The sequence below is a fragment of the Crocuta crocuta genome, unplaced genomic scaffold, assembly GCF_008692635.1.
Source record: "Crocuta crocuta isolate KB4526 unplaced genomic scaffold, BGI_CrCroc_1.0 scaffold551, whole genome shotgun sequence".
Lineage (NCBI taxonomy): Eukaryota > Metazoa > Chordata > Mammalia > Carnivora > Hyaenidae > Crocuta > Crocuta crocuta.
Window position 1 is genome coordinate 1,272,612 of NW_027530969.1, and position 15,549 is coordinate 1,288,160.

The 15,549-nt window shown below is 39.7% G+C and overlaps 1 protein-coding gene across 1 annotated transcript in view; it reads left to right on the plus strand.

Annotated features, from left to right (window-relative positions):
• Positions 1 to 462: 462 nt before the first annotated feature.
• EXTL3 (exostosin like glycosyltransferase 3) overlaps positions 463 to 15,549 on the plus strand; it is a 35,904-nt gene continuing 20,817 nt past the window's right edge. The window contains exons 1-2 of the mRNA XM_077769690.1: positions 463 to 550; positions 2,360 to 4,988. Coding sequence (XP_077625816.1) covers positions 2,841 to 4,988 — 2,148 coding nt within the window. The 5' untranslated portion in view covers positions 463 to 550; positions 2,360 to 2,840. The remainder of the gene's footprint in view (positions 551 to 2,359; positions 4,989 to 15,549) is intronic.

The following is a 15,549-nucleotide window of genomic DNA, read 5'->3' on the forward strand; positions in this document are numbered from 1 at the left end:
CATTAAAACTCCAGGCTTTAAGGCCCACTGGCTGCAAGAATTCATGACATTCAGCCTCTCTTGCTTTCCAGGCCAACTGCTGTGGAAATTTGTGTTCCCTGTGTGGGCTCCCCCATGTGCTAGTCTCTCTTGCTCTTCTTTGCCACCGTGGCTCCCCATCCACTGCAGTGGCTAGGATCCATTTCTCTCACAAACCATTTGTCCACCCTTCCTACCTTCTTCATGTGGTCTCTTCTCTACCTTTAGTTGTAGAGTTTGTTCTTCCAGCCTTTAGGTTTATTTCTGGGGTATTGAGGATGATTTGGTAGTTATCTAGTTGTGTTCATGAGACAAGGGGAGCCTTGGGTCTTCATACTCCCCCAGCATCTTCCCCTTTAGAAATACATTCTTCAGTAATGCCTTTAATATTGAGTATTTTTCTAATAGCATGCCACTTTCTATTTTCTATCAGGAGAGCAAGCCCTGGACCTGGAGTTCACTATTTCAAGAAATTATATACTGAAGTAAAATGCTGCATGAGTTAGAGAAAGGAAGGATCCAGAAACATATGGTAAGGAGGGAATGAATCAACTGAATTTTCTTGATTATGCATTCCTTTTTTTCCTTCCACTTAATTCTTTCTTTGTTACAGTTTGTTTGTAAGGTGCAGAGAGTATTCTTTTGAAAACAGAAAGAGAAATTTTTAGCACTTGAATTAAAAGGATAATGCTTTAGAAATATTGATGTACATTTTCTGGGATATTTGGTTAGCTGTTAATTATCTGAGTTTTGATCCTCCAAGTTTAAGCTTTTTTGTGATGAAGTCTTTGCTTTTTGTTGTCTTTAGTCTCTTGTTCTATTTACTCAAGCCTTTTATTAACATTGGCAACTTTTTTTATTTAAAGGAGAGATGATTCTATCCAAACTTTAATAGTTTTACATCTCTAACAAGCATAGAAGCTGAAGAGAAGACTGAGCACCTGTGATGTGCTACTTATACTACCTTGTAGTAGTGTCCTTGCTGTTTGTTTATATTTTATCTCTTAGGTTAAAGGAGGTTCCACGAGGTCAAAGATTATTTTGCATTCTCACTTATCCTGTAGTTATACTGAGCATGTTTTAGTCATGTTAAGAATATGGTAAATACTTTTTGGAGGAAATAAATGAAAGGAATTGGGAGTATTCTTTGGCACAGAATATTATGAATTCAGTTCTAGATATGTTGAGTTTGAGATGAAAACAAGTGAAGAGCTTTTGTAGCCTGTGATAGTAAAGTTGGTAAATGAACAGGAGTGGGAATGTTGTTTCAAGATTTATTAGCTAAAAGTAATCTCACATTCTATGTCCTTTCTTGCCATAGCAACACAATATATTGTTTCTGTCTCAGTATACTTATCTCCATTTGGGGAGATTAGGAAACTAAGGTATAAGGTTTGAAAGCAAATCTGTCTGCAAAGGAGAAGAAATAATGCCCCCTCATTTCTAAGTATAGTAGCCTTTCTAAAAGACCAACTTACTATTTTTATTTTAAAGAGGAGCACATGATGTCTGCTAGCAGAAGATAAATAAGAAGCAAACTGGGAAATACATTTTGTGTCTGGATTAATGCACCTACTACTGGGTAAAGATCAGAAGAGTTCTCTTCCATTAATTTGAGCTCTGACTGAAAACCTTGAACTTTTCAGAGTCTTCTTTTTTTTTTTTTTTAAGTGGTTCAAAAGGAAGCTCATGTTAGGAATGAACATGACTATCAAGGCTGGCCCGGATGGTGTTTCCCTCCATCTAGAATAACAGATTGTTGCAAACATCTTTGCCCTTTGCTAAATGTTGTTGATCCTCATTTTATTTTATTTTATTATTTTTTAAAAATATTTTTCTTTATTTCTAGGAGAGAGAGAGAGAGACAGCGTGAGCAGGGGAGGGTCAGAGAGAGAGGGAGACACAGACTCTGAAATGGGCTCCAGGCTCTGAGCTGGCAGTCAGCACAGAGCCTGACACGGGGCCCAAACCCACGAACCGCGAGATCATGACCTAAGCAAAAGTCGGACGCTTAACCGACTAAGCCACCCAGGCGCCCCGATCCTCATTTTATAGAACTCTAAATATGCAGTGTATCCAGTTAAATTGGAGGAAGGGGTGTGTCTGTGTGTGTGTAAAAACTGAAGTTGTTTTTGGAGACTGACCCATTTCTTATTAGCCACAAGTAAAATATCTGTACTGAACACAATCTGAACTGAACTTAAAATGTCTGTGGGACACACACCAATGTTCCAACTGTTATTTTACCTTTTAAGATGTAAGCATTTTCTAGAAACTGAGGAAGGGTGGGGTTGTTGCACATAATCTTTTCAAGACTGACGTGGTTCTCTTTCTTTTGCAGGCCTCATTGTTGGCAATGACATCGATGAAAGGCTGGCATTCGTTTCTCTTCTAACCAGCTACTATATAATTGTGAATAGTAACTATGCATATTTGTTGCTCAGCAAAACCAAGGAACAAGAGGGATGGCAGTTGAAAAAGTCTGTCTAATTCTAGGGTATTTTTCCTGGGTTTTGTCATCAAGGACCTTCTCCTTTTTATCTCATCAACAATGTGGTACCTTTTACCATTTGATAAAGATTAAGGACATGTTCTTTGGTCAGCAACCAGAGCTTAAAATCTGCTGGAATAAGGTCAGAGACCATTTCAATTACAGCTGAGGAAAATGAAATTTCCATTTTATTCGGTGCCTTGTACAGGGAGCACACTAACTCTTAACAGAAAGGTCTGAGTGAAAAGAGATTGAGATCTTCTGATAGAAACTCATGGTTATGGCGAGTGACCCAACGTGATTAGAGGGGGCCAGAGCCACACAGGAACTCATGACGGGCTATACCATGTTGCGAAATGGGGGAGTGGGGAATGGAGGTCAAACCTGTATGTTACGGTGGTCCAACCGGATCCGACTCACGTGGCTCAGTTTCACACTCTTCATCATTCTGGTTTTCTTCCCCCTTATTGCTCACTATTATCTCACCACTCTGGATGAGGCTGATGAAGCAGGCAAGCGGATTTTTGGCCCAAGGGCTGGTAATGAACTATGCGAGGTAAAGCATGTGCTGGATCTTTGCCGGATTCGTGAGTCTGTAAGTGAAGAGCTGTTGCAGCTGGAAGCCAAGCGGCAAGAGCTGAACAGTGAAATTGCCAAGCTGAATCTGAAGATTGAAGCCTGTAAGAAGAGTATTGAAAATGCCAAGCAGGACTTGCTTCAGCTCAAGAATGTCATTAGCCAGACTGAGCATTCTTATAAAGAGCTGATGGCTCAAAATCAGCCCAAACTTTCTCTGCCTATCCGATTGCTTCCAGAGAAGGATGATGCTGGTCTTCCTCCCCCAAAGATCCTACGGGGATGCCGGCTGCACAATTGTTTTGATTATTCTCGCTGTCCTCTCACCTCCGGTTTTCCAGTCTATGTATATGACAGTGACCAGTTTGCCTTTGGCAGCTACCTGGATCCTTTGGTCAAGCAGGCTTTTCAGGCTACAGCCCGAGCCAACGTTTATGTTACAGAAAATGCGGACATTGCCTGCCTTTATGTGATATTAGTGGGAGAAATACAGGAGCCAGTAGTGCTTCGGCCTGCTGAACTCGAGAAGCAGCTCTATTCTCTACCACATTGGCGGACGGATGGACACAACCATGTCATCATCAATCTGTCGCGAAAGTCAGATACACAGAATTTACTATATAATGTCAGTACAGGCCGGGCCATGGTGGCCCAGTCCACTTTCTATGCTGCCCAGTACAGACCAGGCTTTGACTTGGTAGTATCACCACTAGTCCATGCCATGTCAGAGCCCAACTTCATGGAAATCCCACCACAGGTGCCAGTTAAGCGGAAATATCTTTTCACCTTCCAGGGTGAGAAGATTGAATCACTGAGATCCAGCCTTCAGGAGGCCCGCTCCTTTGAAGAAGAAATGGAAGGTGACCCTCCAGCTGACTATGATGATCGTATCATTGCCACCTTAAAGGCTGTACAGGACAGCAAGCTAGATCAGGTCCTGGTAGAATTTACCTGCAAAAACCAGCCTAAACCTAGTCTGCCTACTGAGTGGGCACTGTGTGGGGAGCGTGAGGACCGCTTAGAATTGCTGAAGCTTTCCACCTTTGCCCTCATTATCACTCCTGGGGACCCTCGCTTGGTTATTTCATCTGGGTGTGCAACACGGCTCTTTGAAGCCCTGGAAGTTGGTGCTGTCCCGGTTGTGCTGGGGGAGCAAGTCCAGCTTCCTTACCAGGACATGCTGCAGTGGAATGAGGCAGCCCTGGTGGTGCCCAAGCCACGTGTTACCGAGGTTCATTTTCTGTTACGAAGCCTCTCAGATAGTGATCTGCTGGCTATGAGGCGGCAAGGCCGCTTTCTCTGGGAGACGTACTTCTCAACTGCTGACAGTATTTTTAATACCGTGCTGGCTATGATTAGGACTCGCATACAGATCCCAGCTGCTCCCATCCGGGAAGAGGCAGCAGCTGAGATTCCCCATCGTTCAGGCAAGGCGGCTGGAACTGACCCTAACATGGCCGACAACGGGGATCTGGACCTGGGGCCAGTGGAAACGGAGCCGCCTTATGCCTCACCCAAATACCTCCGCAACTTTACTTTGACTGTCACTGATTTTTATCGCAGCTGGAACTCTGCTCCAGGGCCTTTCCATTTGTTCCCCCACACGCCCTTTGACCCTGTGTTGCCCTCAGAGGCCAAATTCTTGGGCTCAGGGACTGGATTTCGACCTATCGGTGGTGGAGCTGGGGGCTCTGGCAAGGAGTTTCAGGCAGCACTTGGAGGCAACGTACCACGAGAGCAGTTCACGGTGGTGATGTTGACTTATGAGCGGGAGGAAGTGCTTATGAATTCTTTAGAGAGACTGAATGGTCTCCCTTACCTGAACAAGGTAGTGGTGGTATGGAATTCTCCCAAGCTACCTTCAGAGGACCTTCTGTGGCCCGACATTGGTGTCCCCATCATGGTAATAGAAAAATGAGCAGTTTGTTTTACTGCATGAGATAGCGTTTTACTCTTAATCCTTTTTCCAAATCTATATAAAGTGTATTTTTGTAGATATACTTTTTTTTTTTTTTTTTTTACCCATACAGATTTCCTTTCCCCATGGAATTTCTGCTTGCTTCTTTGTCAGTCCTTTCAGGCCTTGCCAGTTCCATTTCTGCTACTTACTTCCTCTAAATCTCCTAAGACTCTCCAAAACTGAAATCCATCCTGCCTTATGAAGGTTTACAAAAGCCCTTCAGTTACCCCATTGGTGTCTTCTGCGTCATAACAAAGATGTTGATGAGAACGATGATGACAAAGCTATTAGGAAGCACTTATGATTTTAGGGTGTTTGGAATTTAGGATTTATAGAACTTACATCATTATTATGGTTTCTTCACTTTGTATCTATGGAAACTGAGGCTTTGAGAGATTAACTGTTCTGCCCAAGGTCATGATTAATAAAGGACAAGCTGAGCTTTAGTGTATCTGATTCCAGAAGCTGCATTTTTAATCACCTCCCAGATTTAGCAAGAAGACCTGTTTCTTTATCAGGATATTATAGAAGTCTTTTGAAGGATTAGAGGGTTCCAAATATTTGGGAGTTGGAGATCCTGAATCTTTTCATAGTCTGTTGCAAGTTCTTTCTCAGATTCTTTACTTTATCTGTTGTGACTTGAATGCTGTATTTTACAGGAAAAATAGTAATCTGTTATGCAGGATGGGGCTTTAGTTCTGAGTACTTTGTTTATCCACCTTCTGACATAAATTTGGCCTAAGCAGATTACCCATTTATCTTAAATGTGGGGCCTTAGAGCAAGTCATAAGCCAACAAATGACCAACTACTTAACCTGTGGATAGACTTTCCAGAAAAAGGCAGCAAAGATAGCCAAAAGTTCTGGTGGGCCATCCATTGCCAGAAGCTTGCTTAAGAAAATTAGTGTCGTTTTTAGGAAGAACTCGTCCGAAGGGGAATGTTTGGACTAGACTGGTTTTTTAAAAATTTATGTAAAGAAACTAATTCATGTGAAATATTTTCTAAGCAGCAGCATGGTATAATAGGACAGTATAAGTTTTGGATTAATATAGACCTGGGATTAAGTAGTCATTTTGTAATCTTTGATGAGTTAATTAACTTCTTTGGCTTATGGATTAAACAGAAAAAATAAAATAATACAAGTGAGGAATCTAGAAAGGTGCCAAATAATTGTTTGATTCCTACTTACCTCTTCGTGTCTAAGAAGATGGGAGGCAGTACGGATATCTGGCTATGTTGCGGACAACGTTAACTCACTTTACTGATAAAGGCTTCTTGTATCCTCTGCATAACAGCTCTTACTACTTGCTTTCTCCTGTACAAATCTTTGTTTTAAATTTTCTTTGTTATTACTGCTGCTGTGTGCTTACTACCACTGCTAGTCTTTTCTCGTATTTTATTTAGTTGAATTTATAATCTGAGGGTCTTCAAAGGCTGTGTAGGATTCTAAAAACTTTTGATCCCAGAATTTATCTTGTATATTAAGAAAAGTGTAAATGGGGAGATTTCTTTATAAGATTTTTTTCCGAAAAAATTTCACTTATTTCTTTCTCAATTACAACGTCTTAAATGTCATTGAAATTAAAAAGAAAAAAGCATTTGTTCTGTGAAAGGTGAATGGTGCTCAAATAGCATAATAAAATAGCTTTTGTTTTCCTTTCTTCTTGAGTTTTCTTTGAATTTGTTAGGGATGCAGAGAAGCTGATGCCACCTTGTTAACAATGACTGAAATTAGTTAGAGAACTTACCAGAACTAATCCTCTCTTTTAATTCTGGTGGGAAATAAGTAGTCCTCTTTGATTACTGGGCAACTCATTGCAATAATACAATGCCTAGTTGGAAAATGCCAGAAACTTTCCAAATGGGGGGCCGTTCTGAATAGCTTGCCCATATTCAGGATATCAGTTTTTTCCCTAGATCTTCAGAAAGAAAGGAAACACTTCTAAGCTGGAGAATTCACTGTATTCTCTAAATATTTTGACTGTTCTTTCTGTTTAAGAGAGGCAGGTTATTTTTGGGCAGTGGTTGAATTGCTGACCTCTTGGGCATAGAGCCAACATTACCAGGTATCAAGACTAGGAGGGACTGGCCGCTCTCTCCCGTGTGGAGAAATGGCACCATTACAAGACATTGCAGAGTAGTTTTCCTACCCAGGATGCAGATGTACTCTGCTCATTACATTATACTTAAAAGGTCTTCATAAAATTAGCAGTACGGTGGTTCCCAGGCAATCTGTCATATTCCAGTCCTTCAGGGAAAATGATTTGAAGTCAGCATATTTTAATCAATCTGGGAACCCACATATCATTTCAGAAAATGAGGGGCAATATGTGCTTCTTTTGTTCTCAGGTTCTCACCTAAGCATTAGGCAAAATGCTAAATATTTGCGGGCTATGAAATCTATTGAGCCCTGGGTTTTTGAGTAGAGAGGGATTGTCTTAGGGGTGCCTTCTGGGATTTGTATATTAAAATTCCTCATATTTGTTTATTATTTATATGGCAAAGGGGAAACTACATTGGGTGTGGCTTAGAGCAAATGTGGTCTTTACCACCATCCCTTGACACTCTTGCCCCAAATGCTTTAATTCTCTTCAGTTCAAATGGGAAAGGGCCTGGGCAAGGTGACAGGACTCCACCCACAGAGATGGGAGAAGTGCCATTAGTTGAAGTAGCTGTCTTGTCAGAATGGGGTGGGGCTGCTGAACAGAGGTGGTGATGGTGGGTGACTGCTCTGTCTCTTGCCTGTTTTGTAAACAGTTGAATCAGGTTCATTAGCTCTGGGAGCTTCATAACTGAGAATGTGTCTAATGGAAGTGGAGAGTAGTATTGAATTTATTTTTTTATTTTAGAGAGAGAGAATGCACGTGGAAGAGAGCAGCAGAGGGAGAGAGAGAGAGTGTCTTAAGCAGTGTGGAGCCAATGTGAGGCTCTACCTCAGGAACCATGAGAACATGACCTGAGCCAAAGTCAAGAGTCTGATACTCAATGGGCTGAGTCAGCCAGTGCCCTGTGTGGGGAATAAGTATTATGCCAAAGGATTTGAAAGCTAGTCCTTTGAGAAAAACTCCCTACTGGGTTGGAGACCACTGCTTTCATGTATCTTAAAGATGTTCCACTGTTTTCACGTCTCCCTTGTTTCTGATGGTTTGTCCATCGTTTTCAAATTTTTGTTTCCTTATATGGAATGTGTTCTTTTCCCCTGGCTGTTTTTAGGACTTTATGTTTGGTTTTTAGTGCTTTGAGTATGATCTGTGTTGCCATGGTTTTCTTCGATTTGTGTTCTGACTGGGGTTGATTAAGCTTCTTAAATCTGTCAATTTATTTTTTCTTCATATATTTGGGAATTTATATTTCATTATCTATTCAGGTATTTTTTTTTTCTCTCCAATTCTTTCCCTCCTCTCCTTGGGGGCTTCATTATATGTATATTAGACATTAAAAATGTTTTTTATTTTGAGAGAAAGAGCATGCTGAGGAGAGGCAGAGAGAGAGAGATGGAGGGAGAGAATCCCATGCAGGCTTTGTACTGTCAGTGCAGAGTCTGATGTGGGGCTTGATCTCATGAATTGTGATTGTGACCTGAGCTGACATCAAGAGTCAGACTGAGCCATCCAGGCACCCCATGAATATTAGACATTTTGATTCTGTCTCACAGTTCTCAGTGTCTCTATTTTTTTTTAAATCTTTTTTTCTGTTCTGCAGGTTTGATAATTTCTCTTGATTTATCATCAGGTTCACAAACTTTTGTGTCATCTCTACACTTAAGCTCATCCAGTCAATTTTAAATTGCAAATATTGTATTTTCCAGTTCCAGAATACCCATGTTTTTAAAATAATAGTTTCCTTTCCCTGCTGAGATTTCCCCTTTTTTTCCATTCTGAGTACACTTTATTGAACATAGATATAATAGCTACTTTAACATCTTTGATGATTCCAACATACAGGTCATTTGGGTTTTTTTTTTAAATTGATTTTCTTTTTTTCTTGAGGGTCATGTTTTTCTGGTTCTTGGCACATCACACAGTTTTGTATTGTGAATTGTGCATTGTGAATATTACGTTGTGAAGATTGGATTTTGTTTTATTTCTCTGTATTGATACTTTAGTTTTCATAGTCACTTTATTTGGTTGGACTCAAACTGCAAGTTCTGTCTCTTGAGTGGCAACTGAAATGTTAGTTCAGTCCTTTTATCTTTTATTAGTCTGCTTACAGACAGTACCAAGCATGCATGCATGCATTGTTTAGAGATGGACCAGAGACTGGATAGTTTATACATAGAATGTGGAGCTCCCTTTATCTGGCTCACTCTTTTCTGGAATCTCCTTTCTTTCCAGGGTCTGTTTTTGCCCCTAAGTGTTCCTTCTTATTCTTCAGGCTAGAAAGAGTTGGGCGTTGTATGTGAGTTTAGCTGTTTTGCATGGTGCTGATGCTGGCCTACTGTTAGGGTAAGGGCAACAGTGATTCTACTCATATTTGTAATTCCTTCCTAAATTTCAGCTCCTCTCCATAGTTAGCAACTTTCTGCTTACTGCTGGCTAGTGCCTTCAGGTAATTGCTTTTTTGGTATTTTTGTCCAGAGTTTATAGCTACCATCTGTAGGAGGATTGGGTCTAGTAGGAGCTTGTTCAGTCATCCTGGAAACAGAAACCTCCAAGTAATCTCTTTTTGATACAGTCCACCCCACATGTTAGCTCAAGTTAATACTGGTTTATTTTGACCAGTTAATACATCTTCCTCACTCTGCTTTGTATTCTGGAAAATCGTAATAAATAGCGTGGTCTTATTTGGAGCATTCTGTGGAAATGAGGACATCAACATCTGTCCTTTTGGAGTTTGAAAACTTGGGTTGTTATGAAGGAGGACATGCTTCAGTTACTAACAGTGTAGTTTTACTCAAAATACCACCCGTATTCATGTTGCACACTTACTCGTTTCTCAGTCTTATGGGCAGCCATTTCCCAGTTCTTAATTTTTAATTCTCTTTTCCATAAAGGGCACAGTTAATTTCCACAGGGTGCCTGGCCTGGGAAGGCCTCCTTGAAGAGGTCACATTTGAGCAGAAGCTTGGATGAAACGAGGGAATGGGCCATCTAAGTTCTGGAGGATTATGCAGAGAATGGCAAATGCAAGAAGCTTGTCATGTTCAAGACATGGCAAGAATGCCCTGTGTATCTGGGGTGGAGTAATCAAGGAGAGCATTTGAAAGGAAGTTGGTGAAAGCAGAAGTCAGCACATGTAGAACCATTATAGGCCATGGTAAGGATTCTAGATTTTATTCAAAGTATGTTAGGATGCCATTGGAGGGTTTTGAGCAAAGAGTAATATGATATATGTTGGACTATGGGGAAAAAAAGCATAAGAAACAATTCAGAGGCTATTATTGCAGGAGCATAGGTGAGGGGTGTTGGCAGCTTGGACCAGAGCAGTAGTGGTGGAGACGGTCAGCTAAGCATATCACATCTCTCTTTGACCCCAAGGTCTCTGTAGAAGTGGTAAGACTAGAATATGCCCATTTTTCCAAATGAAAACTATATATAGAGATACAAGATTATTTTTCACTACTATTTTCCCTCCCTCCCAGACCTTGATAGTAGAACTGTAAAAGGAGAACTCTATTTTGGAAACCTAATGTCATGCCAGAGTAGTTATTGTCATGTCAGTCGTCATGCCAGTAGTCAACTAAGGGAACCAGAAGGAAGACTGGAAGAGAACTTAGTGTCATTAATAATCAGGCTTGGACCTCTGCCAGTCGGACTGTTAAAGGCTTTACTTCTGGCTAGACTTCTGGCAATAGTAGAGATAATAATAAAGGCTATTCCTTAGAAAGTTGATACACTTTCTTTTTTATCTGTGTCCACTCTCCTTTAAAACATATTACTTGAGGGGTGCCTCAGTGGCTCAGTTGGTTGAGCATCTTGACTCTTGATTTCAGATCAGGTCTTGATCTCAGAGTTGTAAGTTCAAGCTCTGCATTGGGCTCTGCAAGTAATCTACATGTTACTTGAATAGATCAGATGATGTTTTCCTAAAATTGTGATTTCTAAACAAAACTAACAGGAAAAATCTTGTCCAGTTTTTCTAGGTCTGATTGTACAAAGACTTCACTAGGTTTGGCATATCTGGTTTTTTTCTTTGACATTATTTAATAACTTGGTGATTATAGCTATGGCTCTCTTTTTTCTGTTTGAGAAGAGGCTGTATGGCTGTGAAGGGGAATTCTTGAAAACAAAGCTACCAGAAATCATAAATTATAGCAAAAATTATAAATGTGTAATATAAAGGAATTCCTGAAAAGTCATATTGCATAAATGATTTCCTAGTTGCTATAAATCATTGCTTTAGGGAATACCTCCCTCTCAGTCTGTATGTACTCTTTTTACTAATTCAAAGTAAGGAATCTGAGAATGAGTGAATTTTATTGCTTTGGGTCACTCAACCAATTAATACCCAAACTAGAACTTGGGTCTTAGGACTTCTGACCGTGGTCAGTGCATATTTTTCTTTTTTACCAAATCTAAATTTCTTGAAAAGGCACAGCTTAAATGTATAAATAAAATGTTTACAAAGTAAAATAGGAAGAGATTGTATTAATCTTGTGTGATAATAATTGGTAACAAGTTTTGACCATTTTCTTTGTGCTAGATTAGCACTGTGTTGTGCTCTCTTTATATGCATGCTCTCAAAAAGTATTTTTTTATTTTGAGAGAAAGTGAGAGAGCGCGTGTGAGTGGTGGAGGGGCAGAGAGCCAGGGAGAGAGAGAATTGCAAGCAGGCTTTGCACTGTCAGTGTGGAGCTGGACTCAGGGCTCCATACCAAGAACATGTGAAATCATGACCTGAGCCGAAATCGAGTTGGACGCTTTACTGACTGAGCCACCCAGAGACAACCTGCATTCTCTCATTTGATGTTGAACTTCTAACCTATGCTGTTTTACCTACAGTTTCATAGGGATCATGTACAACTTTTTCTTTTATGAGTTAAAACAGACTTATAACCTAAAATATATTGTTTTTTAATATTGCATCAGACCCAAATTTAAAGGAAGAAACTAGAACTAGAGAACTAGTTCACTGTGTTACCTCCTTATTCCTTTCCCTGCTGCCTTTGCATTAGCTAACTTTTTGTCCCTACTACTTAGTGTTTATTGAATGAATGAGTCCCTTGAAAAATCAAGATATTTTAAGGCTCCTTGGCCTTTCTCTGTTGATCACCTCTCCACCCTAGTCACCTCAAGCTGTTTCACATGGGTCCTTGTCTCACAAGTAGGACTATAAGCTTCCTTTTGAATCTCATTTTCTTAATTCCTGAGCTCTGTGATGGGTTACTTTTTTTTTAAACTTAAAAAATTTTTAAAATATGCTTTTTAATGTTTATTTTTGAGAGGGGGGAGGGGCAGAAAGAGCGAGGGAGACACAGAATCTGAAGCAGGCTCCAGGCTCTGAGCTGTCAGCACAGAGTCCTGTGTGGGGCTTGAACCCACGAAATGCAAGATCATGACCTGAGCTGAAGTCAGATGCTCAACTGACTCAGAGCCACCCAGATGCCCCAGTTCCTTTTTTAAGTTAGAGGAAAGGGGAGGATGGAGGACAAAACGTAACTGCTGTTTACCTTTTTGCCTGTATGATGACTTGACATAAGGTTCATTTACAGCAATGGATTCATTACAGAAGTGTATTATACATGTGTATGTATTGTATGAGACTGGAGACTGTTGGCTTTGGCTAGGGAAAATATCTTAAGGAGAGAAAGGAGAACATTTTAAGTGCATTTAAATTGCTGGATTTAGTAGGTGGCATTACATGTTTGCATGGTGCTTTATATTTTCCACATATATTTTCTAATTTTATTACTTGTCAGGTATGTTTTACCTTTTTATTTTCCCTGTTCTTGGTCTACATTATGATTTGGGTTAATTCACTTAATTTCTTCATGCCCTATTTTTCTTGCCTCCCAACTTCAAAGACCTGCCTATGGCAGTCATGAGCTACTCTTATAAAAGATTCCATACTTAGGTAGTTCTTCCATTTTAATACAAATTCATCCTGCTGCACTTAAGCAACTGTCACTTACCAAATTGTAGAAATGTTTGATTGTTGCTTGTTAATAGCAATAACTACTTACATTTCCATCCCTTAGCTATTAAGAGATATTTGCTATCTATTAATTGGGGATCAAACTTATCATGATAGCTAATTAAATATTTATGGTGTAAATTGATACTTTCCTAATTCATGTGAATTTGCTGATTCTGCCCAGATTTAGAGGCCAAATACCTTGTTAGCATACTAGGAAAAAGGATCTTTTTAGAGTAGTAGCTCTTTTTTTAAAAACAATTTTTTTAACTTTTTAAAAAATTTATTTCTGAGAGAGAGAGAGAGAGAGGGAGACAGCGTGAGCAGGGGAGGGTCAGAGAGAGAGAGGGAGACACAGAATCAGAAGACAGACTCCAGGCTCTGAGCTAGCTGTCAGTACAGAGCCTGACACGGGGCTCAAACCCACAAACCGTGAGATCATGACCTGAGCCGAAGTCAGACGCTTAACTGACTGAGCCCCAAGAATAGTAGCTCTTTCTCATTCAGAAATTCCAGAATTCCTCAAGAACCAACTTGAATGTTACCTGAGGTTGCTAATTATTTTTTGATCATGCATCTACTTGCATACATTTGCATACAGTAGGATTCCAGGCCATGACTGCTATACTGTTCCATTGTGATGGGAAGAGGGGTGCAGTGAGAGAAAGTCCAGGCTTTTATGAATGATGGTAAACAGGAGAACTAGTGAAGCATGCCCAGGAACATTGTACATGAAACAAGAAAAAGGAATGTTAGTGAGCATTGCTCCTGATTTGACAGTTGTAAGCTGGTGGATTGCTAGATTAAATGCTAGGAGGTTTCAGTATATAGAATGTTATAGTTTTGATATATAAACTTATCGAGTCTTTATTCCACATTCTGAAAATAGAATGGACAAGACTAAATTAGGGCTTATTTCCTAGTCATTTGGTTATTTGTTCATTTATAAAATGTCTGTTGAACACCTACTGTATGCCAGGCACATTGCTCCATACGTTCTGGTCAATGTCATAACCAGTAGTTGACTCAGTAACTTGAGGATCAGTCTTCATGTCCATAAGTTACTAAAGTATAATCATTAGACATGAGAAAATAGCGGTGTTGAAGAAGGAGGTGATTTTTAGTTTCAAAGACAAAACAATGTCAACAAAAATGAGAATATTTTGTAAACATGACTTACTCCTCTGGTTGACTCATTTCTTTCCTGTTCAGTCGCCGTTTCTCAAACTCTTAGATGCCAATGCTGATCTGATGCATATTTGCATTACAAATATTTAAGTTTTTTGTCCTTATGTTTTTGGTGCCAGAAGTGATAACGGTAGGTTTGCTGAGCAAAATTTTGTCTAGCCATTAAGCAGTATAGCTTTGAAGCGAAACTGTTAGAAGAAAGCTTTTACTCTTTTCCCCTCCTTAATTTTAGTTTATATTTGCAATGTGTTTAAGTGCATAAATCTCCTTTTGGTTGTAAGATAGAGGTAAATTGTTCTTAAATAATGAACTGTTTGTGCTGTACTCTCTTCTGAATGTTGACTCTAAATCAGCATATCTCAGTGGCACTAATGACATTTAGGGCTGGATAATTCTTTGCCGTGGGTGGTTGTTCTGTGCTTTGCAGTATTTAGCAGCATCCCTGGTCTCTGCTGACTAGATATGAGTAGCTCACCCCCTTCCACTACCAGTTGTGACAACCCAAATGTCCATAGCCATTGTTTTTATATGTTTCTTGGGCAAAATCACTCATAGTTGAGAATCACTGCTGTAAATTCTTAAAGCAGACTTATTGACCACAATTGTTTGTGAGCTAACCAGAAATAAGCTGCTTCACTTCACGATGCTGTTTCTGTGAATCCTTAAATCTTTCCTTTTATTCTGATTGTGTCAGTTCCCTAATCCTGAAAATCTTGCGCCGTCCAGCCAAGAGGGGTTGTGCCAGAATGAGCAGAGGTAGCATGTGTAGTATATTTGGGGAATTTATCATAGTTGTTTGTAATGGACTTGCCTCTTACTGGACTTTAATAAACTTGCTAAAAAAAAAAAAAAAGATGTGAAGTCTAGGCTAAACCACATTTGGTATTAGATCTTCAGTTCTAAGTCTTCCAAAGGACAAGCAGGTCCTCTTGATTCGGTTTACTTTGTAAATTGGACAAAAATTTTGGATGTGCTGTAGGCATCAAATCAAGATGTTTGTGTTGTTGCTTCTTGTTTTTAGAGTGAATGAGGTTATCTTTTATAAGACTGTCCCGTTTGGCTGATGAACAAGTTCCATTTTTGCACACAATATGGGGCTGTATTCATTTAGGAGAGAGGTTCCTTACTTCCCTTCACACATGTAAGTGGTGGAGTTGGAATGTAAAGTCAGGCTTTTCTTTGTTTAAAAAATTTTTCTCTTTTCTTTCCTTTTCCTTTTTTTTTTTTTTTTTTTTTTTAAAA